This window comes from Pocillopora damicornis, chromosome 8 (genome assembly GCF_964200805.1).
Source record: "Pocillopora damicornis chromosome 8, jaPocDami1.2, whole genome shotgun sequence".
NCBI lineage: Eukaryota > Metazoa > Cnidaria > Anthozoa > Scleractinia > Pocilloporidae > Pocillopora > Pocillopora damicornis.
The window spans coordinates 20,701,694-20,729,093 of record NC_142677.1 but is presented as its reverse complement, the minus strand read 5'-3'; the positions used below and the strand labels follow the sequence as shown (position 1 = coordinate 20,729,093).

Below are 27,400 nucleotides of genomic sequence, written 5' to 3'. Positions count from 1 at the left end.
AACGCAAATTGGCCACCGTAAAGAGTTAAAAAGCTGACGTTTCGAGCGTTAGCCCTTTGTCAGAGTGATTGATTTGTAATTTTGAGCGAAAAAAAGCTAATCATATCGCTCGAAACGGCTAACGCTCAAAACGTCAGCCTTTTAACTCTTTACGATGGCCAATTTACGTTTTTAACTCAGTTGTTAACACTAAATTACCTGTTATACTCTCCCACCGACGCAGCTCCACAGTTTCTTTAGAAACTCACTCCCTTTATTCATTTGTTTACTATTAGGCTTCGTTTTACTCACTAAACCCCTGGATTAGGCCAAGTATTTTGAAAGAGCAAGCGAGAGTAAGTTCAATGGAGAATTTGGAGGAGGTGCCTGCAGAGCAGGGAGGGGTGGGGAAGGAGAGTCACCTAAACTATGTTAATTTCAGACAAAAAAGAAGGCCCCAGATACATGTTTGCATAAGTTATTTTAGAGATAACTTATACTCCACACCCTCGCAGCGGGCGTGGCCGCCATCACTTTATAGTTTAGATCAACCAGTAGCAACGAAAACGGGTGATATTCTATTACACATAGTTTATACTCTATCTACTATTAATAAAATAATACCACTATTACCAAAGATAAACTCTTCAGTCTCACTCGGAATATTATTTTATTTCTATATGTTTCTTAAGTTCCCCTATGTGAGTTTGAGTCATTTTCATGTTTGGAAAAACAACTGTCGAAAAATAGTTTCATCTTATTAACACAATCATGCTTCATTAACATTTATCATTGGCATCGTAATCATTGCTGTTGTCAGTCTTCCCTAAATCAACCACAGTTTCTTGACTAAAAAAAAATTAGATTACAGTTCGTGCCATTTGAAACTCAACAGAGACAAGCAACAATTCGTAAGCGGGTGTTCTCATTAAAACATCACCCATCCCAACACGGGATGCAGTAAATCCTTTTTGTTGTCGACATCGTCGATCCAGCTTTCTTCCTTGTGGGCTCATGCCAGTTGTTGTCGGGGTCTTCTTGTTGTTACAAACTGTCAAGGATCTTCCTGAAATGTTCAGATGACCTCAGGTCACGTGTACATTGCACGAGCTTGTAAAATACCGGGCAGTCCAAAGACACACAACGTAACTTGGTATCACGAGAACCAGAACAGCCGTGACAAATCTGAGAAATAAATAAAAAAATTAGAAAATTGCGTTATCTCTGATTGACATAGTGAACATGCCACGTGACAACAATCTTGGCAGCTTACCTCTGCTAGGTGTTGATACGTTCGTTCCCAGCGGTGCATGCGGGTGGTCAGTATAACCGCTGACTTCTGGGACATACCTCGACATTTGGCGCACAGATCAGTTGGAGTAAGGTCTTGACAAACCGGGCATGCCATTGTTGAAAAGTATTGAGAAATAGTGCCCTTAAGAGACAAAATGCCGTGTGAGAGAGGGTTAAACAAGACTTACCTGAAATGAAGCTAGTCAAGATGAAATAAATGGCTTGTATGTGAGAAACAGCAAATTCTTGACTGTTTCTTCATGACATAAGAGTACTAAGAATATAATGACAAGGAAATAAACCTTTTTTCTTTCTCCTGGATCCGAACGCATCTGCGCCACCCGTACGACACGTGGGAGCTCCGCGTACCTAAATAATTTCAAATAAACTCAGTTTTTTTTTCTTTGTAAGCAGGAACACAAATTAGAAACTGGATGATTCACTACTAACATTATTCAGCAAGTTCTGTTTCTATTTTCAATTTTTAACGTAGAGAAAGCGATATCTGCCGTTTCAAAAGATAATTCCCACATCATTTCACAGAAATTAAGAACAACAAGACATAATCAGAATGTATTAGGATCTCTTCAGTTACTTTTTTATGTCACTGAAATGTTCTATTAGAGAAAATTCAGGGATTGTAAACTGAGCTGTAGGAGAGGGAAGGGGGCATTTAACCAAGCTGGACCGGACAACAGGAACAGGGGAGTATTGCTAGTACACACCCCCCCCCAACTCCTCCCTGCTCTCTGGGTGGCTATACAGGTGCTATCGCAAAAGTAGAAACCCAAGTTAAATCCCTTCCTGCGGCTAAATAGTAAAAAACAAATTACGCTGCATGTACCATGTGAACACGTCTAGGCCAATGAGAGAGAAAACGCGATTGAGCGGTGGTAGGATCTGTTTGGTGATGTAATAGGACGCGTTTAACCGAAGGCCTGGATCCTGGAGAACTTCATGAGGTCTGGGGACAAGAGAATTATTGAGAACAAGTCAGGTGATGAATGAATTGGGGGTACAGGTGGATGGTTAGGTGGCACGTGACGGGCAAGCCTAGGCTGGGTTTGGTTATACTTAATTAGATTAGTTTATTCAATTCACTTTGGAGCCGAGATGATTATTAGTTCGTCCAAATATGGGTTATCCTGATAAATTAAGCGTAATAGATATTGATAGTGGTAAAGATGCAACTATATGGCGCATTCTCCATAGTAATTTGCTCTAATGCGATTTATAACACTTTGCGGGGGACTTTGGCCAGACTGAATTGAAGGATTTACAATTTTTGCGAGGGAATTTTGCAGATTTCCCTAATTGGGAAGTTTTGGAAACGAGGCCAGACCATAACATTAGGAGTTACGTTCCTTACTCTTTCAAAGAAGAGCGTGCGTTCTTTAACCTTTTAACTACCATGAGTGACCAAGATAGAATTTCTCCTTACAATATCAACACAATATCAAGACAAGTGATGAGAATAAAGAAAAATATTAATCAGGGAATTATTAGTTGATCCAATACCAAATTCTCTAAACTAACGTCACGATAACTATGACAGACAGTAAGGAGAATTACCCATTCTCCTCCGTTATTTTAAGATTTTGAGTATTGGTCTGGTCTGGAATTGAACCCTCGCCCTACCGCACTGCAGTTCCGCCCTCTTTAAACTGAGCTGACCAGGTGGGGGACTGTCATTTACCAAAAGCTTAGAATCCACTTGCTCAAACGTAACTTCTGCATGGCGTTTACCACGGCCAAATATTTTGGAATTTAAGGGATTGCATCGGAAGAGAAGCTTGTGTTCTTTTCCTTAAAGCGAGTGAAGTGTAAGTTCTCCACACCCTGACGGTGTATAGATGAATGGAAATGACCAGTTGGATTCCAATTCGTATGCTCGTTGAAGAAATTCATTTTGGAATTACGCTGAAGTTTGTGCCGTCAGTTTAGTAATTCTCCAAGGTAACATTCACTAACCTTCTTACAAGTTGAATCAATGGTAATCCTGGACTTCCATACACCACTACATATGGGACTCTTTCTCTTACTCTTGGCTCCGATCTGCGGTCCTCTCTAAGCATGCGCCTTTTAAATCAAACAATAAAAGTTAGTTAATGAAAGTTACGACCGAAGCTATTAATACCCCTTCAGTATTTATTGATTACTGAATGAAAGCCTACGACAAAGCAATTAGATTCATATTTTCAGCATTTCCCCGAAGTAAATCAAACTCCCCGTTTTGACTCTCTCCTCAGTCTCCATTTGACTTTACCTCGTGAGTTCCAGAGCTGGCACGCATGCGCCAGGTTTATAGCTTTTCATGCCGCGGTATTCTTTGGCGAAAGTGAAGTCCTGGAGACTAACACGTCCCTCCATCAACTTTGTACACTGCCGCTGGACATACTTCTTGATCAAGGACAGGTCACGCGTTTCAAACAAAATTCGCAGCGACTTTTCGAGAATCTAGTGGTCAAAGTAAAACGCCAAAATATGATATATGATAGCGATTCAAAAGTAAATTATGAATAAACAAGTCATTCAAGCTGATAGCGAACCTTTGCCACTGCGGGAATTGAGTCTCTTCGTACAGTCTCAATCCCTTTAGCATCAAACACGGGTTCCTTCTGATCAAGTGTTTCGTACATGTATCCAACGTAACGCTTCTTCGTCTGTAACACACAAGGCAGATAAACCTAAAAAGATATCAAACAGTTAAAACGGAAATAATTTGATGCAAGCTTTCTTGTATGATGACAGGGATTCGATTTACCAATAATCAATAAAAACTTTTCGCGCAAAAAATTTGAGTGCCAAATGTATTATGGGTAACCCGTGGTTCTGCTTCATTATCATGATTGGTCGTTGTGATAAATTTGGATTTGGCTTCAAGAGATTCCGTCGGAATTCACTTTTAACCCCTTTACCCCTCAGAGTGATCAGCACATGACTTCTCCCTTCAATATCAGCCCTGAATTACTCACTAAGGTCGAGAGAACAAAGGAAATGATCATTAACTTAAGAAGCTATGGATTGTGAAACAAATTCTCCTTGTCAGCACCTTGGCATATGCACAAAGAACAGTAAAGAGAATATGCATTCTGATATCGGGGTGTAAAGGTTAACTGTAATGAATGAATCAAGGAGTTTTAGCTCATGCCGAGGAACATTCTAAGGGTACTCACACACATACAAAAAAATTACCAATCACTCCCTTCAAGTAAACTGAAGGTTCCCCTGAGAGCTCACAGTTATTTTGAGAGTGAACTCTTTCGCAGAAAAAAAAAAAAAATTCCTCGACCCGCGTTCGAACCCAGACCTCTTAATCCAGGGTCCAGCGCACAAATCATGGAGCCACCGCATCTCCAAATTCAAAACCATTTAAAGGATCAGCACTTGTCAATCAAAGAAGTTGCAGCTTAAATTTACTATACAAGTATTTTAACCCTGCCAATATCGAGAACGTCACACCTTTTCAAACTTGAGTTTAACTGGTTTAGGATTCATGGCTGTGACGGTATCCACAATGTCTTTACCAATATTAAAAGCTTGTTCTTTAGTGGCGCCTTTGAGTAATACAAACAAGCTGAAAGAGAACATCAGAAATATTGCAGTGTTCATTTTTTTTTTCACGATATTGTTAATATTTTCGGCGGTAAAACCCAGCTTACCGCCAAAACTTTGCAGGCAAAATACATACGTACGCTTGTATTCACACTCACAAATCCACTTTGCTGTTAAAATAATTTCTTAAGTCATTGATTTTAAAGATGGTCATAAAACAATAGAGTATATGTTTGCGAGCACAAGTATGTTTTGGACCCGAGTCCGAATCACGTTAGCCCGTGCTGCCAGGCGAGATATAAAATAACTCTGAGAAGGGCCTAAAAATTCATAAATGCCCAAGAACACAAACTGTCTTACTATCATCATCACTTTAAAAGGCATTGAAAAACTAAAAACTGAACCAGTCTGAACGATCTCGCACACGTGCGAGTGAAATAAAATACATTTTAACATGCCAATATCTCTATTCTAGCCCAAAAAATGCGCCACAATGCCCGAAAAAGTGATCATATTCAATATTTTGACACCAATAAAGGTAGACGAAGAGCAGCCAAAAGAGAGAGGCTTGTTCTTCTAAGGCGTACGTTAGAATTGTCCCTTCTCGATGTGACGTCTGAGCGTATTGGGATAACTCGTGTAAAATAATGGCTCTAATTATTAACATTTTGCCATGCACTAATAAAACAAGAGCGCTGAAGAGACAATGGTGTTGTTAGGAACTGGTTTGATGTATGTCGACTTAAAACCAACAACATGCGCGTGTCCACCACCACAATACGACCTGACACGCGAGGAGCGGTTTTGAGAGGGAGTATACTAAACTACGCAAGGAACTAATGGAAAATCGCGACGATTTAATGGTAAAGCAATAGCTCTGCCCGCACGTTTGAACCTTTACATTTCCTAGCCGTAGTATGCAAAACCTTAAATCAAATTTGGCGAAGTCTAAGAACGGGAGTCTTGACAGCAAATCATTCAAGTTTCGACACTGAACTCAACACCGCATTCACATGTTGTGTTAAAGGAGAGAAGGAAGGTAAAAAAGAAAAGGTAAAAACTTTAAGTAACTCTCAAAATTGTGAAGGAAAAGAAAAGTTCATTTCAAGTCGCCTTTTTTCTCAGGCGTTGCCTTCACTAATGACATTTCGTAACTCAGATACTTTGGAATCTCTTTTTATTTCACCACAGTCTATGACTCCAGACAGCTTTATATCGACATTAAAAACATCATCAACACAGAAGGCAAAAACAGCGCAAATTCAAAAGGGAGAGTTTTAAAAATTGCTTCACGTTCGCAACACTATGCAAAATAAAGCGATTTTACGTTTCGCGTTTCCCCACGTTTATTTTTTTCCCCGGCAAAAACATTACGGATGTGGAAAGCCGTCGTTCTTCTCATTAAACTCTATTTGTTTCTTTCTCGTTCCGTTTAAAAAGTCAATAACGACGTAGGTAAACATCGGGCAACCGGCACATTTCTTGTACGGACGCAATGGACAACAGTCTAAAAATCCATACAGCTTTTTATCGACATTCAAAACTTCATCAACACAAAAGGCAAAAACAGCGCAAATTCAAAAGGGAAATTCTTGAAAAATTGCTCCACGTTCGGAACACTACGCAAAATGAAGTGATTTTTCGTTTCACGTTTCCCCACGTTTTTTTCTTTTTTTCTCTTCCCAGCAAAGACATAATGGACATGCAAAGACAGCGTTCTTCTCATTAAACCTTATCTGTTACTCTCTCGTTCCGTTCAAAAAGTCAATAACGACGCAACGAGACATCAGTCAGCCAGCGTATTTCTTGAACTGACGCAATGGATACGCGTGAATTCCCAAAAAACATTTTTTTCAAAATAAGAGTTCATTAGAAGAATATCAAGAAAATATTTCAAGAGTCTCGATGATGATTCTAAAATTCTCCTGCATTGAATAACCATTCAGGAAGTTCTTCTCTTGAAAACCATTTCCTATGAAAGCTGGAAGTAATATTTACAAAACGTGACAGAGGAAAAGGACTTTAATATTTCAAGAAGAGTATCTTGCGTGCGGAATCTTAAGAAAGCAAATACATTATCTTTCTTAGAATAATCCATAACTTACGCACTCGATCAATACTTTTAAAGAAATGCGATTAATGCGGTAAATCCACGATTAAATCACTCAATTCATATCCAGCCATCGCGCATCGATCCGAAGATAAGTGCGGTGATCACGCTATCGAAGTTCACCGTCTTCAGCCCGAAACAATTCGTGTTAATAGCTTCTACTAAAAAATCAAACAGTTTGATCCACATCAGCGATTTTTTTTTCAGACCACCTTAGCCCTCTCTGTTTTGAAATTGAATTTTTTTCCGATCGTTTTAGTAGAAAATTGTCTTTGTTTTGTTTACTTCCCACACTCACTAGGAAGCAAAAAATCTGCATAGGTGGCCACTGCACGATGATACGTATTTTTAATTCGATTTCGTAATTTTGAAAAACGTGCGCTAATTCAAGGGAAATCCTACAGTGCTGCGTTGGCTTTGATGCAGAGCAGCCCGAGCAAATGTCAGGACATCACAAGGATTGAACTACTAGCTTGTGTACAATATAAAATTGGATTAAAAGATTGAATCAAACTTGGAAACATTTCAAGTTTTTATCTCAAAATTCTAGAGGATGTTAAGAAACAAGGAGGGACAAAAATATTTTCAAGAAAGTGTTGATGAAAAAATTCCGGCGGATGTTGCCACAGTTCTAAAAGAGAAACTTAGCTTCAGGGAAAAAATAAAATGAGATGTGTTTATCTCAGTTCCAGTGAGCTTTATCACCTGTCAGTATCTCCATACACGACACGCGCGCTCCAGCGAGGAGTGTTGTTCACGAGGTCAATTGCGCGCTCGAGCGTCTCGCGCGCTTTACGGACAATGCTGTCACCAATCTAAAAGGAGAAGAAAGCAGTTTTAATAAAGGTAGAGTTCAAATCAAGGATTATGTGGAAATTTGCGGATGACTTTTTACGTCGATGAGGTCACCAAAACCACTGACTTGAAATAGATCTACCGATGGAAACTTGTTCTTTCGTGAGTATTTCCCACCCACCCACGCTCGCTCCCACGCTCACTCGCTCCTCCCCTTACATTCTCGCTCGCTCTCACGCTCAGTTTAGTCGGCTTCGTTCCTATTCTTTTGATCTTTGTCATGGTGCGTTTGTCCTCTTTCCTTTTTTTCTTCTCTCGATCACTCAGTCCCTCAATCGTTACTCAATTTTCTCTACGTCATTTCCCCTTTCCTTTTCCCCTATGTACTCTCTTTCTTGAAAGTGTAAACATTTTACAGAGCATGATCATTTCGGCTATCATAACAAGTGATTTCAATAACTTTTCCATACGCGGCTGTCGATGATGTACTAGGCGGTTTTACTCGGAAAGGCGAAACCCAAACACGAGAGCCTGCTTTTAAGTGGAATAAACAGTGGTAGGAGGTCTTATGAGATGTTATAGACCGCCAGTAGCCGGCTTTAATAAAATCGCCTTTAACGAAACCCCTACGTAAAAAATGCGGTTGTGCCCGGTAAGGGACCGTAAAGCGAAACTAAAGAGGTCTTTTAAGCGGTGTTAGACCGCCAATAGCCGGCTTTAATGAAACCCCTGATTAACAAACGCATCTTCATTTCTACCCAAGGACTCACTCATGAGAGACCCTTCAAAGCAGTCATTCGTCCGTCACACTTTTAGTTTCAAGCCCAACTAGTTTCAAGATGACAGTGTTGGAAAGGATTCTCAGTAGCGTAACATGCCATCCAATGACTCGAGAAAATCTTAAATTTTGCAACGCATTGTTGTTTAGTCAGCGTTAGTTCTTTCTGTTAAAGTAATCATAATTTCTTTTTTTGTTTTTTTTTCCTTCCTTCGTCTCACCTCTACACACGGCATCCTGCCGGAGAAATGAGCAGATGTGTACCCAAACGTCACATTTGCTATCAGCTTCAAGCCCAGTTGACGAGCATCTAACATTCGCCCGAGAGCCTGAGAACAAAAGAAGAACATTTATTAAATTCATTAAATTCTCTCAAAGAATCAACAGAACATCAAGATCACTTGATTTCACTTGCTCGACGCTACTCTCATACATTACACTAAAGTTGAGGCGTGGCGCCGTAAGAGACGGTAAACACATCCAGTTATTCGTGGAATTCAAGCTACAAAAATAAATTCTCTTTTTAATCGACACTGATTTGCCTGTGGTCTGTTCAAGGCATTTTGAGACAACGAGACAACCGCCTAACACATTAACATCTCCAACGCCAAATGCACTCAAAGAAAACCCCTCACCTTGTCTGATTTCCATTTCTTCATTGACGCCTTCACCATGATTCGTGTCTCAAGGATCTCTTCCAACATACTAAAGGAAGAGAGAGATCGTACGTTGAGACTTCTTATTACCTGCCTTCGAGTCTCTAAGGAAATGTTCGCAAATGACTTCAAGCGAGCTATTTACCTGGGAAGAACGCCCCGTCTTATGTTAGATTTGACAAAAGCGACACCATTTGGAGAGACATGTATGTCACCCTCAAGTTTCTTAAAAAAAGGAAAACAATTGAAGACAAGTTTGAAAAGAACGTCAGTAAATTTTCCAGGGCTAAAAAAGGGCACAAATAAGTATTCCAAACGCTGCAAAAGAACAAACGGGAACAAATCGTGGACAACGAAGTTCAACACAAAAGACAAAGTATATTTACTCTCAGAAGACTTGGAGGAACACATAAAGAGGTGGCACCAAACTTGAATTCACCGTACCTACCAAATAAAAACAAAAACGAAGCACCTTCTAGTACAAATTTCACAATGCTAGTACTGGTTAGAAATGTGGTCGACGACAACAGAGTCTACCCTAAGGCAAAGGAACCTCGAAAAACAAAGTAATTGGCCATCGTAAAGACTTAGAAAGTCTAGACTGTCTTTACGGTGAGCAATTTACATTGTTAACTCAGTTGATAGAACCAAATTATTTTGTAACACCCTCACTGACCCAGCATTACAGTTACTTAAGAAATTTAGTAGAGGCTGAATATGATTTCGAGAGCAATTTGGTGTAAAGAAGCACGAGTAAATTTTTCAAAGACAACAAAATTGCACTAGGCCGTAGGGCGAGTGCAATTTGTAATCTTGAAAAATTTACAAGGGTTTATTTACACCAAATTGCACGAGAAATGATGTTATTACTTATTAATTATTTACATGAAAAAGCATCACAGAAAGTCAAGACAGACGAAATTTTGACCGCACGCGCGCTATTTGTAATTTGCACTCGTGTTACATGAACATTTCACCCGTTTTCAGTCCATCAGAGGCGCGTCATTTTTCAATCATTACCCCCTTTATTCAGTAGAAAACAAAGATTACACTGAACAAAACTACAGCGAAGATCTCATGGTTATGCAAAGCATAATCAGACGGTACATAATTACTTTTGTCTCCATAGTAATTTTCAACGGGTTGTTGAAGGAGATACCGATTTTCGGTGGTTTTCTATTTCTTGAAACGCTTTGTATACTTGTTTTCCCTAACTTTTTACTTACTCCGACAGACAACTGACTCGCCCAAGACAGGTGGAGAAACAATAGTTATATGCAATGACCATTGAGGGATACAGAGACTGGAAATCGAGGACCAGGACTGGATCACTGTAGAATCGGGATTCCGGTTCCATTACCAAAGGAATTGTTTCTGGGGCTCGCATACTAAAAAAAAGAGATTGTATCAAACTAACTGGATAACTTACAGTTAAAACCGTATTCACAGAGCGCTTTTCGATGGGTGTTATAAAACCAAACAAGAAAGGAAATACACTTAAGAATCCATGAGAACTAAAAACAAGCCAACTGCCGAAAGCGCGGGTGACCAAGTCGCGGTTGTCTTTAGTTTTCAATCTGATTGGTAGAGAAAGTGGCGCGAGTTTTCTGGACCAATGACAGACAAACAGAGCAATCAAGGATTACTTTGAGAACTTGAAGGAACTTTGTAATAAAACCGGCCCTAAACATACTAGCACAACTTACAGTCCACGTTGTTCGATGCTGGGAGAAACTGCAATATAGTTCATTGGTTTTGCTATCCTTAGCATCATAGACTCCACACGATACTGAAGCGAGAGAAAAAGAAAAATTAATGGATTGTTTCGGACATTTAAGCCATCACATCGCGGAGTCATCATTTTTCGAATCCAATTTTTTATGAGGTTTCTTGTGCGTGGCATACTTTTAGATCTTTTTAGATAATTACTAGTATGAGTTACTGCATTTGTTCTACTATCGAAGAAGAAATCTAATTCACGTGTAAAGCTCTGGGCTTAAACTAGTGCATAGTAACTTTGTATATTCTAACCTCGAGATTTAGCCCCTTTTTTTTCTTTTTTTCCGGTGGCTGTTTGTTTGTTTGTTTGTGTAGGTTAAGTCTGTACTGCACTAGAGCCGAGTGACCCATCCTGCCGGAGCTTATCCCGGTTTCCATAGCATGAAGCTACTAAGCGTATTACTTCTCCCCCCTGGATGGGACACCATTCCATTGCTAGGTTACCTCCCAGCATTTCGAACCAGAGTTCAGCGCACTGACCATCAGGCCAACACGTCTTGCCACGCTTATGAACTTACTTACTTGTTTTGACAGGTATTCACACGCATAGAACCTCATTTGTTGCAAAATACCTGCGATCCACGAGATATGACGGAGAAGAACAAGATCCCAAAAAGCCTTGCCAATTCACTGGTTCGACCAATGAAATCCAAGGATTCCAGAATCCTAACGTTACAACGGCAACGCGTAACGTAATGATCGACGGTCCTCCAGCGGTTTAATGACGTTCGCTGATCCCACCAGTCCGACAGCGTGCGAAACGAGTACAGCGGTATTCGTTCGTGAAGAACGTGAAATGCTACGTTCTCAAATGAGTAGCTATTCAGGGCTGCCTAAGAAATAAATGGTTTAGTTAACCATTTAAACCCTAAAATTAGTACTCATGTTCTTCATAATGTTCTCTATACATTTCCTGAGGTGCCGACACGGAGAATGAGCGGAAAGAGTGAAAATATGTGTATATATATGCAGCTAAAATTGTTTCAGCAGTGTTAAGTTGGCTTTATTTGTTTTTATTACTTCCCCGCATTACCTCGTGTCTCATGAGCCTCCAGACGTTTAAAATTATGCGTCCAGCGATCTTAAACTCAGAGGTATGCGCAGCACCCCAGACGTCTTTCTCAGCGTCCATATTACAGTCAGAAGACGAACCTTTCACGCGTGATAACCAACTACAAAAGTCGATCTCGAAGACCAGCGCTCTCTCCAAAAGAAATCCCCAAGAGAACATTTGTATCTCGAAACCTATCAAAATGTCAGGGTCCCATCTGCGGATGATTCTGATCAAAGCAGGGAAGAGATCCTTCTCCTCGGCTACATATTGGATATCATGATCTGTGATTCCTGACCGAGATAATAAAGATCTCAGATGAGGCGCCTTGGTGTTCTGTGTAGCTCTTGATGAGGTCGATACTATCGTCTGGTTTGACGGCGAAACTGGTGTGGTGTTGTTGGTGATCGGAATACTTGCTTCTTTGTTTTCTGGTAGAGAAAACACTTCAGATTAATTTACCATTAGCTAATAAAATCAACACCGCGTTTGAAATCCTCGGAAATTCTCAGAAAATTCTCGGAAAATTCTCGGAAAGTTCTCGGAAATTCTCAGGTGATGCTAGTTAATGTTATTGTGAATTAAGTAAATTGCCAGTATCTAAAACTTTTAAAGCTATAGATTTGGAATATTCGTAATTTTAGGATGTTTTCAAGTTTCAGTGATCTTTGTTTCAAATGGCACCCACGTTACAACTTTGTTGCATTCGTTGTTTATAGGTAGGGTAATCACCTTTTACGGAATAGTACACTCACCTGTTGTGCAGCTGCAAATCTTGGCAGATTCTGGGTCCACGCAGATGATTCCAGTAATTCTGTTTTTTCCAGAAGGAAGAGGAGTGTCAGTTTGGATGTAGTAGAAAATCGCGCAGATGGGGTCAAATTCAGGATCTGGTCTCATGTCACGCCTTGTTCTTACATGAAGCTCTAAACTAAACAGTGTCAAATGTTGTACCTACAAAACAAACAAAGAAAAATTATTCTTTCAGTGTCCTTGTAATGTCATCACACATAATGAAATTTAAAGCAATACGAGAAAGCCCGTAAATATCTAGACGTTCTCTATCAAAAGGGTGCAGAATGACAAAATTCTACACACGTACATAAGTGAATCGCAACAATAACCTTTCTAAGCTTTTATATTATTGTGAGTGATAAAATATTCATAGTATGCGTATCTTGGATAAAACAAAACCAAGAAGGATGTTTTAGGATGGAGAAGGTTAATCCTTTACACCCAAACATTAACATCTAAATTCTCCACACTTTTCTCTTCACGTTTCCAATAGAACTGACGAGGAGAATTTGACAATCCGGAGCGTCTTGAAATAGGTGATCATTTCCTTTATTCTCATGACATATATATTTGATTCAACAGTGATACTGTACGGAGAAATCAGAAATCAGTCACTAAAGGGTTAACGCAGATTTCAAAGGAGATGCAAGTAAAATTTAACCTGCTCTAACAGTGAGAAAGCTCCTAGATATCCTATCCTTTCAATCCTTTGGAACTCCAGACAAAGACAGTATCAAACCAAAACCACAGCCTAACTTTATGGTGGCTTTTACCTCGTGGAGGGCCTTGGTGTCCTTGAGGTTGATCTGAGAAACCTTGAACCCGTAGGTGTTGTTGGGAGAAGGACCGTCGATCTGTGAGCTCCATGGCAAATGGCACCTTGGTTTGAAGCCAGGTGTGACGAACTACAAGAAAATGAAATGCAACGAAGAATAAAATAATTTTCCAGAAGAATTGATCCCAAAGAAAAGTTAAGAAAAAGAGATACCTTGAATTGGCTAGCCAGCAGTTGCTGCCGTAGAGAAGGTGTCTGGTCTGAGGAGGCCTGGTGACCGGTACTACTCTTCACAGGATTCTGGGGACTAGTTTCCAGACTCTTCACATTAGTAGCGGCTGAGATTGGAGTACAGCGGGGTGACTGGAGGCCGTAGACAAGTTTTGTAGCCACCGGGGTGCTGTGATGAGGCGCGGAAAAGGTGAAATCTTGAGTTTGGAATGTCGGCGATAATAGTTGCTTTATGGTGAGAGGACTGAGCTGTGGAGTACCTTCTGGAGAAATTCTTGATGGCGGCGTGCCTGCCTTGCATTGCGTGACTACATTAGGCGGCGAGTTTGTTTCTGTAGTAACATTGTCAGCTTGATGAAGTTTTTCATCGTAAACAGCAAACCCTAGGCTCCTATTAATAGTTATTGGTTGCGTTCCTGAAATTTCGCATAGATTATGTTTTCCATTTTGTGTAAAACTTGACGCTAGTGTACACATTTTCTCCTCGTTTGGCGAGAACAAGCTGCCGGGACTAGTTACTTCGGCAGGACTTGAAGAATCGGACAGATCTATGACATCTGTCTTTTTATCTCTATCAATACCATCAAGCACCTTTTGCTTTTGCACAGGAACACTTACATGATCTTTTAAAACGAGCCCGCCTGACCCGGTGGAGATTTTATCTGGAGGAATTTTTGGCGGAGATGATTTCTGTATGACTTGATTAAGTTCGAATTTTAAAGTTTTTGAATCGTCTGCAACTGTTTTAGTTTGATTTGATAACTGTTTAGTCACAACTTTCTCCAAATTTCCATCTTGCGATGTCTCCTGTTTTTGTTCCGCTTTTTTCAAAGACGTTCCCCGTTTACGTTGGGCCATTTTATCTCTTGCCCAGGCCTTAACAGCCTGAGGTGTTGGCGGGCCTCGACATGGTGTTACCACTACATCTCCGTCTCCCATTAACGCAATCTTCAGCTGGACATTTTTTTCAAAGTCTGCTTCAGCCTCGATGGTTTGGCCAAGATCACGAAGGCTAAATTCGCGAGCTGATGATAACACAAATCTCCAGTGTTTCAACCCTGGCAAAGAACCTGCCGATTCAAACTCTGGAAGGCTTGAAACCTTCAAGAAAAAATGTGAAATAGGTCTGGTTAGGAGATGTTTTTGTAGTATTACTCACTAACCTAAGGGAAAGCTCTCACAAATTTTGGCGAAGTGGAGAGAACTACCCATTAGAAAGATATGTTTTACTTAAAAGATTAAATAAGACAAAGAAAATTTTTCTGAATTGAACAAAAGTTTACACTTTACAGCGGTTATGCATCACAAAACGGTCACAAAAGCAGTGAAAAGTTGATATTTCCGATAGTTAAGGCCTCGTGTACTAAGAGAAATCTTACCATCCCCACTGGCTAAAGGCTTTCAACTAATTTTTTTAAAATACTGATTCTAATAATAATGATGAAAATGCAGATAATAATAACAACAATACTAGTAATATTTGATGATGATGACGATAGTAACGATGATAAACGTCTTTGAGCTAACCTTTCTTGATTCGATTCTCAAAATTCGTCCGCCTACTTCCCTGAAAAAAAGAAAAAAAAGAAAACGTAATGAATCGATACTTTCTTATTTGTTAAAGTTCTAACAAGTATTTCACAAGGTTTCTGGTGACTGTTAATTCAAGTGCTATAGGAATTTTGGAAGGAATTCACGCCAGGCGTGATCCGGCGAGCAGAACTCATTCAGTAAATCTCTTCTGCTGGCCACTGGAAGCGTTGAAAATATAAGGAAACCCGCGTGACTAACCTAGGGCACGACGGGACGTCATCTGGGTCACTGCAAAAAGGCCGTTGATATCTGCACTGAGGAAGTCCATAATCCTTGAGCGAGTTTAAAAGTTCTTCAGATGAAGGTGGCCGCTTTAAAGGTTCAATGGAAATAATATTTTTACACTTGAAGCTGTCGCTCTTAGATGATTCAAGTAACAAACTATCAGAGACACTCCGTGGAGCATTTGCACTGTCCTTGCTGCTTTTGTATATTCCGCCCGGTTTTGCATGCAGTTCAGCGGCAAAGTGGCAATTAAGCGGGTTTCCTGTGCTTAATGGTCTATCTCTACCATCGACCTCCACACAAATTTCCATTTCTTCGTTTTGCGGATTACACTGTTCTACTGGCTGGAATTCATTCGAACTGTTCTCTGCCACATTCATCCTCAACACAAACTCTCCTGGGTCAAAGTCTTTTTCTCCTGCTTCAACAAAGTCAGGCGCGCGTGCTCGCAGCAGAAGCGTTCTTTTTGCTTCTAGTCCTCTTGACTCAGCAACTGATGTATTTGACCATGTAACACGGTTAGTAGTACTTTCAGTTGAGTTTTCTTCGGGAACTGTCGACCCTAAATTTGATATGCAATCCTTTTCTTTCCTTGTTACATTTCCTTCTACTGAGGAAATGGCATTCGACTCGCTGTTCTTCACACGGATTTTGCACGATTCACCAACGATTTCCAGATCAACTTCATTTGAGCAATTGTAGCTATTTTCAACATGTCTGCACGCTTGCGGGTCGTTATGCAACACGAAAGTACTTTCAAATGTAGTTTGTGTCTCTCCGAGTTGAGGACCAGATTCTAGGAGCGACAACTTTGCGCGCGACGGACCATCCGCCGTGCTACGATATTCAGTGCGATTAACTTTGCTCAGAGAGGATGCAGATATTCCGCCGTCTCCTAAAACGCTGTCTTCGTCTTCGTTAACAACGTCGCTATTTACAGTGAAAAATTGCTGTTGTTTCACCAGGTTCCCTTCACTTTTAAGTTGATTCAGTGAAAGTCGATTGGCGTCAGATGGCGAAGACGGACATGGAGGGGAATAACATTCGTGAATTAATGGCAAAGGCGACGGAAGAGACATGTTAAAAAGTGCATTAGCTAATAACTCCGTATCTCTTTCTTTTGGAAACAGTTCCTGAGATAAAAGTAGTGAGCCATTTAAGTTGTCACACGCGTTATCAAACGCTCCGCCCCGATTTTCACTAGACACAGACGAATCTGCAAAATCATTGAATTTACTGCAAGATGGAGCCGGCAACGTAAGAGGTTTCAACTCAGTAGAGGCCGTTGACGATTCAGCGTTACTCACAGAATCACCGTTCGAGTCAGAGTCAATGGGACTGGCTGGTATACAGGTAATGCCTTCCAACAAACCAGTGTTTGGAGCAAATTTAGTTTTAGCTTCAGAGCGAAAAAAACTACTGTTATTTTCATTGTCAAGTTGAGTCTCACAGATAAAGTCGTCTGTCTCGCTAACGGATTTGCAGTCTTTGACGGAACAATTTTCTGCTGATGTCACCGAGGTTTCCTTGTCACATCCGTTCCCATCATCAAGACAAGTTTTATCTGTTTTGCTGAGTGTAAAAGAGAGCTTTCTTTTCTTCCTTATACCAGACGTGTCTTTCGATGGTTTTGGCTTCATTTCTTTTTTCCCTGTGTCTATCATACGCTTTCGCTTCAGCCCTCTCTTTCGCAGGGACAAAACTTGTCTCGTTTCATTGCGGGACTTTCCTCTAAGCTTACTATCAGCTTTAAGGGTCAGTGCACGGGACGAGACAGAGGGTATAGAGGATGTTTCTATGCTACCTACTGTAGAAGTAGTTGACTGAGAGGACAGAAGTTCCATAACTTGCGCTCTGTTTCGGGACGAGGCTTGTCCCGTCCCACAATTAATATTAGGATCGGTATAATCGCAGGCATGTGGGCCTAAATTCCGTGCAGAATAAGGATTTGGAGATGAAGTCTCCGTAAGCGGACGATTGGTATCAGGGACCAGATTGTCAATCACAACTTGACTCTTTTTGGGCGACTTTTCAATCATAACAGGTATCACTCCATACCTCTTCGATCTTTCTTCTTTTATCCTCGGAGAACTTTTCGCCCTCGACAAAGGGGACTTTCCATTCTTTCTCAGCTGAGGCGATCGATTTACAAGTGGTTTCTGTTCTCTAATGGGGCTGTTTAACCTCCCCCTTACAGCTGTATACTCCTCATTCATTTTCCTCAAACGTTGTTTGGCCTCACTAAGCTTCGAGCTCAGTGTTCTCGTATGAGAGATATCTTGCAGCGACACTGTCAAATCCTTCATGGCGTCACTAACAACACCCAGCGATGCCAGCACATCCAATTTCTTGCTTGCTCTCCGCGTAACTACCCCTTTACCAAGTTTATGTTCCTTCTGGTCAACCTCTGTCAACTTTCTTTTACGAAGAGAACTCTTACGCAAGTTTAATTCTTGTTGTTTGGAACACTGAGGTAACACTTCTCCCCCAGAGAGTTCAAATGGTGCTGAACACTTTCCCTCAGAGCGCGAGTGTAACCCGTCTTGCCTTTTCGAGCATTCAGGGTTTTTAACAGGGCTGTGAAAATATTTGGTTATAACTGAAGTACAACTCTCGCGCGACGTTTCTATACAATTCCGAGAAGTAGAAGTTTCTGCTCTTCTTGATTTATGCTCTTCTAGGATTTGTCTCGTCTGAGAATACACAATCATTTCATTTTGTTTGGATCCTACATTCCTCTCCTTGATCGTTTCACTTTCAGAATCACTGGAATCACTGAGAAACAACTTAAACTCATCTCTACTTTTCTTCTGCTGTTTGTCTTCGTCACAATTCATTGCAACCATTTCCAAGTTCAGCGATGGAGTCTTTCGATTTTTTGGAACAGACATACTCTTTCTCGAATACGTACGAACTGCCAGTCTTTCGTTTGGCCAAACATTTACGCCACAAGACTCTTCGCTCTCCTCGTTTTTGTCGTGTTTTTCATTTCTCCAAGTAGATATGAGATTTAATGTTGAGTTTTGAATTACATCCCTTGATATCTTATCATCCGAATTAAAACTCTTCTTAGTTTTGATTTTTGTACTCTTTTCCCCCCGTATTTTGAAGTCTTCTTTTTTGTCAGACTCTTCATCTGCGGCCCCGTCTAACTGGGGAATGTCTCCACCCAAGAACGATCCAATCCATGTGTCCATCATTCCTTCCATGTCATACTGAGAGGGCCTGGGAGGGAAAATAAAAGATGTATTCTTCATTTATTTGATCAGCGGTTGTTAGCTGTAGAGCCAAACACTGAGCAAGACCCTTAAAGGGTCTCGGAGTAGCAGAATTAAAACAATCGAGATATTTTTTGGCTTAGGAATTGTATGATAACTGAAGTAGTGTTATTTGGAGCTTAGAGACAATATCAGAGAGTTCCACCTGTCATACTGATTGTCACCGTCTTGTGCATCGCCCCGGTCATCACCAGTCTCCGCCGAGAGTGCCGGCTCAATATCGTCCCAGACCTTCTGTGACATCATAATAGACTCCTCCGACTCACTAAGTTCCTCATCCTCATTAGCTTCCTCGTCACACGGCACATCTCCTGCCCGAAAAAAAATTTCAGATTGTTATGTTTGAGTACAGCTATTCACACTGGGAAAAACTTAGACGCTAATCTAAGGCAGCCGAAAGAGCAATTTCAGTGGCGCATTAAAAGGGGTGTGAGTTTTTTCTGCTTTCTCTTTCCTTCTCTCCATGACTGGTCTAATAAATTCCCACCATCCTCTAAACCAATCAGACGCAAAACTGAAACCAATCAGTGACTTGGTCAGTCACTTTTTCCCGCGCTTCAGGCAAGTAATTGGCCAATTCTTCATTCTGTCAATTGTTCCTTGAATTATTTAACAATTACACTGATTTGGAGATGTTATCACATATCTGCTTTGGCTCTACATTCAGTGGAAACGCGCCAAAACTCGTTTTTATTTAAATTGGTGCAGTTTTAATCGTACCTTGATCCAAAATGACACTTTGACTTAGTGGAGCTTTTTGGCTGGCACACGGCTGACTGGGTTCTTCAGCTAAACTTGCCAAGATGTTGACCATCTCTTGATCCAAACTAGAAGCTACAAGAGTTTTAATTGACAAACAGTATAAACAACATTCTTTGCCAGTTTAGATGGTCAACATCTTGGCAACATCTTGCCAAGATGTTGACCATCTCTTGATCCAAACTAGAAGCTACAAGAATTTTAATTGACAAACAGTATAAACAACATTCTTTGCCAGTTTAGTTTAGTCTCTTCTAGACTTTTAAGCTCAGTTGGTAGAGGTGTCCGAATAGGAGAGGAAGGGCAGGGGTTCAGAACTCGTCTGAATGTTTTTAGACCTTTTTTGCAATGGCATTAACCCTTTAACTCCCATGAGTGATGAAGACAGAATATCTCCTAACAATATCAATACAATATCAAGCAGATAAGTGGTGAGAATAAAGAAATATATCAATTTGGGGATAATTAGTTGATCCAATTCTAAATTCTCTGAACTAAAATTATAAAGATTGTATGCTTGACATTAAAGAGAATTACAAATTTGATCTGGGAGTTAAAGGGTTAATAACAGTTAGCCTAAGATGAAGTCGCCAGTAGTTATATTATCTGTAAATTAACAAATGATAGACTACTCACAACGTTAATACAAGAGTAGTATCTTGTCCCAATGGTCCTACAGTACCAAATGTCCCCAGCTTGAGGGGTCTCTACCAACTTTTATCGACATGGTATCATATTGTTACAAAATATTTCTTAAGAAACATACACTTACAAAGTTCCTGTGAAAAAGACCTCTGTGATGCTTCTACCACTTCATGGACAATACTCTGATTTACAACAGGTTCATCTTCATCAATGATTACTACAAATTGACCAAAATTACAACAAGATCTAATTAGTAACACCCTAAGTTCATCACAAGTAACTTTAACAGCTGGCAAGGTACTGGTACATCATGTACTGGTTATCACATGCATTCTAGTAGTTACCTTGAGATGATTCTGCAGCTGCTACTGATTCATCAGCCTGTTGAGACAGCAACTGTAGCACAGCATCTGCATCTAAAGAATCATTGTTGAGAGCTGCATCCTTCTGAGATGCAGCAATTGATGAGATGGAGTCTTGAAATGAGGCAAGTTCTTTTGGAGATAATGCTTCTCGTCCTAGTTTCCCCATTTGACCTTGTCTGATTGAATCAACAACATTAAATCAAACTGTCAAACTTAAAATTGTCAAAATTAAGGCTGACAGTTGAATGGCAGCCTATAAATGCACACTGTTTTCAACAAACTCCTATAATACACTCTTAAAAACTGTCTGCAACATTGTGGTAAGTGCTGAAAAAATTGTAATAAAGCTTGATGCTATAGGATGGAATCACTCTTGTGCAGTTGACCATCTACACCCTAATATCAGTATGCATATTCTCCATACTGTTCTCGATACATTTCTAAAGGTAGTGACACGAAGAAATTGTTTTGCAATCAAGAGTTCCTTCTGTTAGTGATCATTTCTTTTATTCTCGTGACCTTAGTGTGTGATTCAGGAATGATGTTGTAAGGAGAAATTAGATGCTAGTCTTTGTTAGGTGTCAAAAGATTATCTACTGGTATAGGATATGGTATAAGACCACAGTAAGAATAAAAAAAAACAAGAACATGAAGGAAAAGTTTACATCCAAATCTGACTTGATCAAGAGTCCTGTGGGCTTTTCAATATATTAATGCATCTCCCAAAATGAAATTATTACATTATTGAAATGTAGCTAGTAAGCTATGCTTACATCAGCACATCTCGTTCATTTATAATTTCTTTGATTCTTTCCTTGAAATTCTTTTCTGTCTCAGTTTCCTGGATGAGGTGTCTCTCTGAAAAGAATTAAAGATATGCAAAGGTTAAGCAGACACTAACAAATGTTCTGAGCTACTGCTTTAAATTTGCTTTTTTGGTTATGCATTAACTGACAAGTATATTAACATAAATACAAATCATACATTCTCACCATCTGATGGTGGGGCAGTGATGTGAGAAGACTCATTTGCCTCTCTTCTTCGTTGCTGTTCATCTTCCCAAATGGCTGCTAAGCCAGGATTAGAACCAATGTTGACTGTGAGAACAAAAGTAATATTTGTCTGTTAGGGTGGTGGGGGAAACTGTGTTAATCTCCATGAGTAGATGATACCTCCTATCTCCAGCTTGTTAAGGATGTCAGAAGCCAGCATGTCAGCCTCCAATTCACAGAAGCTCAGTCTTTCAATGTTGGACCCCAAAACCAAGTCCCTAGAACAAACATACCAGTACTTAGTAAGTAAATAAAATTATTTTGTGTTTAGATAAATTGAGATGAACTAATATGACACAATTTTCTTGTTTTCAACTCTTTGGAAACAGGTTTTGAAGTTGTTGAGTACTACAGTGATGACAAAGGTAATGTCTCCCATAGTTTCATTCTTGCCATCATTGAGCAAGTAGCTATTGATGCAGTTTTTCATTGGAAAAGTAGGGGCTAGATTACAATGGTGGTTGCAAGAGATGGAAGCAGGGTTGTCATTAGAAATTGCACTAGGTGTGTAATTAGAACTGAGTTGGTGACTAAACTGAACCATGCTTTCATAGCAAGCATGTCACATAACAAAGTAACTTGCCCCTCTAGGGGTCTTAAGGGGATAGTTCACTGGATAAGTTTGAAAATTGAAACTCTCTAGAACATGATTTCCAGCATTCTGGGGCATATTTGAGTACATGTAGCTTTTGTGAGCTAGACATTGGTTTTGGAATCAGTTAAAAAAATACTTGTTTTGTGTCTTTGATCACAGTTTACAATAAAGCAGGCACAAAATGGTCCAACTGCCGGCAGACTTCAGCCGCCTTCCAACTTTTAATCACAACCCCCTAGATGTACAACTGGAAACAGAAATGATAGCGATGATTATTAAAGTATGCCTAACTTGGATACAGTTTCTTCATCCCATATTTGAGATAGAGGTGAAGAATATATCTGAGTTGGTAGAGGTGATGTTACTTTCTTGCTAGATGGAGAAGGAATTGTTTCAGCTTCCCCTTAAAAAAATAAAATAAAATAAATATCAATCTTTCTGCCTAACCAATTTATTTCTAGCCATTGGGGCTTATCAAAATTGAGAGCAAGCTGAAAAAGTCTTGTTTTGTGTTTAACATACATACCTGCTAAGAGCCTGACAGGGGCCCTGAATTTGACACCAGAGGCATGAATCAGGTTCATTCCATAAAGGTTGTAGTCCATAAAAAACTAAATGGAAAATTTTCAGTAACTTTTCATGACACAGCTAACATATAAAGTAACACTAGGCATGTAAAGTATACTCAAGATGCATGATGTCACATTACCTGCAACATATATGGAATATGAGCTTCATGAGGTTGAAATACTTTATTCATGATTGCTCCATTCTGAAGAAGGCTGACAACCCTGTAAATTGAACACAGCATAATTGGCAATACTACTAATGATATGAGACTTGAATTAGCGACTTTGTTAATAACCAGGCTTAGCATATAATAAGACCAGACATTTTACAGATACATGTGAATAGGAAGAAGAACAGGTTATGCAAAAGACCAAAAAGGCACATCTCCAAATAGAAAGGTTTACAAGTAAATCTGCATTTTGAAAAGACAATTTTTTACTCTAGAGTACTGTTGCTTAGCTTCATGTTACTGACTTTAACGTTGTCTTACCGTGTAACCAAGAATGGATTGTATAGGACAATCTTCAAGAAATCTCTCTCGCCTTCATGGTAACCATAGTAAGGTCTAAAATGCAAAGATGAATTTTAATTAAATTTTAATGTTGGGATGAGCCCCAGTATAGTGTTTAATGATACTGGATCTGAATCAAGAAACAGAAAATTACAATGACAATCATTCAGCAATCTGCTTTATTGCAAGTGGTACAAAGGGCATCTGACTTCATATTTTAGCCCTTTGCACCCAAACATCAGTATGCATATTCTCCATACTGTTCTCTATACATTTCCTAAGGTGCTGACATGGAGAATTTGTTCAAAAATCAAGAGCTCCTTTAGTTGGTGATTATTTAATATAAAAATAAAAGTTGTATTAATTATAAAATTATTAAAATTATTAATTATAAAATTATAAAAGTTGCCAAAGTTCCAATATTTCTCTCTTCCTTGGAACTTTGGCAATATCTCTCTCTTCCTTGAAAAGTTGCCAAAGTTCCAAGGAAGAGAGAAATATTGAAACTTTGGCAACTTTTAGGACAACTATACGTAAGAAGGATGTAACATCATTTCTTGAAGGATGTGGGAGTGAATGTCGCTTATGCCTAGGTTAACTTGACGTATGCATATTTATACATATTCATTTTCAGTGTCCGAGCTCATATATTACATTGTGAATTCAGCACCCTGCTACAAAGTGTTATAGAGTAAAAATTGTAACTTAGTTTTAAAGTGTAGAAGAGTACTTAGTCTGAATAATGTTATTTTCCTGCTTTTAAGATTCATAGTTTTTAATTAGATTTTTTAGTCTTAAAGGTGTCCCCAATTAGTGCCAATAGGCACTAGAACGATTAGACACTTAAATAAAGGTCATGTATGTATGTATGTATGTATGTATGTATGTATTTATTTCCTTCATTCTTGTGACCTTTTAGTGTAATTCAGCTGTGATATTGAAAGGAGATATCAGATGCTAGTTACTCTTAGGGGTCAAATGGCCAACTGGCTATCTTTATAGGGGTGGCTGCCCCATTTCTCTAAGTTTCATACAGGGATCTTGAGAAAATTCTTCCATACTAGAGTAAAAGGAAACTGTATCTATGGGGCCACCTTGTTGCCTTAATTTTAACTCTATTGCACACCTTTCAAACTAAAAAAATTGTTGAGTGTAAGGAGTAAAATAAAAAGAATAAAATGAGAATAATTCATATACTTGCCTCACTGTGTAAACTATAACCAACTTGGCTCAGAATTTACTAAGACAGGTCTAATGCTAGCAAATGGCCAACTGGCTATCTTTATAGGAGTGGCTGCCCCATTTCTCTAAGTTTCATACAGGGATCTTGAGAAAATTCTTCCATACTAGAGTAAAAGGAAACTGTATCTATGGGGCCACCTTGTTGCCTTAATTTTAACTCTATTGCACACCTTTCAAACTAAAAAAATTGTTGAGTGTAAGGAGTAAAATAAAAAGAATAAAATAAGAATAATTCATATACTTGCCTCACTGTGTAAACTATAACCAACTTGGCTCAGAATTTACTAAGACAGGTCTAATGCTAGCATCTCATTAAAAAGTAGCAACAGGTTATGTTGTTAGGATATTTTAAATCACCAATTTTTTTTTACAACATAGGGTAACAAGTCCAAGGCAGGAGAGTGTAGGGCCCACATGACACCTCACCATTAATCAATTAATTTAGCCTTAAACCCCTTAGAATGACTAGCTTCTAATTTCTCCTAACAATATCACCCCTGAATCAAACAATAGGTCATGAGAATAATGAAAATGATCATTAACTAAGGAAGATCCTGATTTTGAAACAAATTCTCCTTGTCAGCATCTTAGGGAATGTGTTTAGAACTGTGTGGAGAAAATACATACTGAGATGCAGAAGGTCGAGCCAAGACTACACACCAGTAATAAATGAAAAGGACACGGTAATCCTGTGTACACTTTTTATACTTACGTTCCTTTCACAACAGTGATTTCGTAGACATGCCGACGAGAAGAAGACGCTTTTCCGAGAGCAACCTGTACTGCAAAGTCCACACTAGTTGCAAACTGTTTAATGTACTTGTCTGTCGGCTGTGTTCCATCGTACGGAACGTAAATGTAAGGGAAGATACCGTGGACGTGGAGACATGTTTTTTGACCTCTTGGAGTAGCTCCATAAATACGAATAACTGGAACCTTGGTTTTTACAGTTGTCGAAGTATCCTCGCGAAATTTGGAGTTACAAACATCGAGTTCTGGAACTGGGTCGGCGATGTAGAAATCGCTGTTAACAATTCGCATAGAAAACATTATTACCTACATATTACAGCACGCGTGGGCACGACTTGAAATTTTCAAGGCGGAAAATGAATAATATCGCCAAATTTTGTAGAGTGGACAATTTTTTCCGCCATATTGTTTTTATTGTTTTCAACCCAGATTCCTCTCTTTTTCTCCGCTGACTTCAGCGCGGGCACAGCGCATGGACGCGCCAGAAACATGGTTTTGTTTCTCTCTTTTTCCAACAATACTTACAAACTCTATCGGAAAGTACTCATATTAGGTTCTCCGTTCTAGTTCTCTTGGGATAAAAACAAAACAAATATATTGGCCGATACTGAACCTAGATCTCGAGGATATCATGCGAAGAAAGCCGAACAAAATACTTTCTTCCCCTTTAAACAGTTATCTTGAAGGTTATAGAAAGGTCGTTAAAAGACAGATGGCCTATCAGTCTTGTTTGCTTATTTTGAGAAACCTCCCGTAGATCAAAGGAAGTAACCAGATTATCCTCCGCAAGTGATAGGATTTCCGGGTCGATCTTTTTGCGCGCTTTGAAAATTTCCCCTGGCATCACAGTTCTCTTAGACCTTGAATACTCTCATCTGTATTTTTTTTTACTCGAGAGGAAGGTCCCCAAAAAAGTTTTAGTTATGGTGGTGCCACCTTGTGGAGTAGCCTACCTTTCGAGGTTAGGTGCGCGGAATCCCTCGCGTCGTTTAAAAGCGCAATCAGGAAAGTTCTCTGAGGCACGGCATTCATGGAAAGCAGCTTCTCAATGAAGTGTAATTTATAGTCAAATTTATAGCTGTGAAGTTATAGTTTGATCCTTTTGTAAACAGCTGATGAACTGCCTGTGGTTGAATGAAGTTTATCGATTGATTGATTGATTGATTGGAACTTTATATACCACCAGCTGAACATCCCGGTGACAATTCAAACCATATAAAACAAACAAAATAAATCTAGTTTGTTTTAATAATCTATTTTTGACCGAGGTAACCCACTCAGGAAATACTTACCAGTCTGAATGTTTTAAAAATAGGCAATATAAGAGAAAGCGTGGATTTTTCGTTGTGCAGGAAATATTGAGCTTCTAATAAAACAAGAAGCTTATATATTTCCAGTTTCTATTTTCCATACATATTGGTTTATTTTCCTCTTTCCGAATCATCCCTATCACCTTTTGATTTATTTTTTAATTCTTTTTTTTTGCATTTTTATTATTATTATTATATTATTATTATTATTATTTTATTTTATTTTTTATTTGCTTTATTCTTTCTTGTTAGGAGTTTTGCTTACCCTAAAAAAAAAGTCTTTCAAAGGTTTCCTTTTAATTTTAATCAAATTGAGCGATATATAAAGTCAAATGAATTACGCTGGAATAACTCTTAGGCATAACGCTAAAGTCAGAGCATCGAACATGATGCCGGCACAGTGACTAAACTTCTTAAAAATTCCGTTGATGTTACAGTGTAACAGGGAATTACTGTCAACAGTGAGCCTGTTTTTCTTGCTTGTACTTTGGGAATTTGATCCTGTAAAATGTTATGTTCTGAACTTCAATGAGACTTTTATTCTTAGCAATTTTACATTTTGGTGATAGGAAATGAGGGGGTGGGAGGTTGAGGGTCTCTTATAAGCTATTATTTTAAATCAATAAATCAAGCATAGTGACACATCTTGAGCATTATTCTCGGCAAAATACCATGTTTTCAGGTGACGCTCATAAGCATGCTGCTCCA

General features: G+C 39.3%; 1 protein-coding gene across 2 annotated transcripts; it reads right to left on the bottom strand.

The window, feature by feature from the left end:
• Positions 1-630: 630 nt before the first annotated feature.
• Positions 631-25,692, bottom strand: LOC113666506 (DNA polymerase zeta catalytic subunit). Of its 2 annotated transcripts, XM_027182297.2 has the most exons (34): positions 25,345-25,692; positions 23,370-23,444; positions 23,019-23,100; positions 22,836-22,920; positions 22,601-22,712; positions 21,835-21,932; positions 21,655-21,759; positions 21,436-21,520; positions 20,642-20,838; positions 20,425-20,514; positions 19,614-19,727; positions 19,039-19,204; positions 15,589-18,840; positions 15,325-15,364; positions 13,780-14,898; positions 13,565-13,696; positions 12,752-12,950; positions 11,979-12,427; positions 11,518-11,778; positions 10,873-10,955; positions 10,393-10,554; positions 9,553-9,610; positions 9,312-9,391; positions 9,146-9,215; positions 8,732-8,839; positions 7,643-7,752; positions 4,735-4,849; positions 3,822-3,959; positions 3,539-3,729; positions 3,244-3,351; positions 2,117-2,236; positions 1,575-1,641; positions 1,253-1,414; positions 631-1,164 (listed from the first exon to the last, which is right to left on the bottom strand). In XM_027182297.2, the coding sequence occupies exons 1-34, from the start codon at positions 25,680-25,682 to the stop codon at positions 1,024-1,026; spliced, it is 8,712 nt and encodes a 2,903-aa protein (XP_027038098.2). In that variant the 5' UTR covers positions 25,683-25,692; the 3' UTR covers positions 631-1,023. The 2 variants fall into 2 exon arrangements, 1 of the variants encoding a protein (XP_027038098.2); XR_016188953.1 differs by lacking the exons at positions 631-1,164; positions 1,253-1,414; positions 1,575-1,641; ... (2 more) ...; positions 3,539-3,729; positions 7,643-7,752.
• Positions 25,693-27,400: the final 1,708 nt, after the last annotated feature.

Coding starts and splice junctions, on each gene's coding strand:
- LOC113666506 (XM_027182297.2), bottom strand. CDS start 25,682: ATGTTTTCTATGCGAATTGTTAACAGCGATTTCTACATCGCCGACCCA. Junction 21,933..22,600: donor GATGAAGAAACTGTATCCAA/GTTAGGCATACT, acceptor TGTTTGTTCTAG/GGACTTGGTTTTGGGGTCCA. Junction 4,850..7,642: donor GTGTATGGAGATACTGACAG/GTGATAAAGCTC, acceptor GTTCTCTTTCAG/CTTGTTTGTATTACTCAAAG.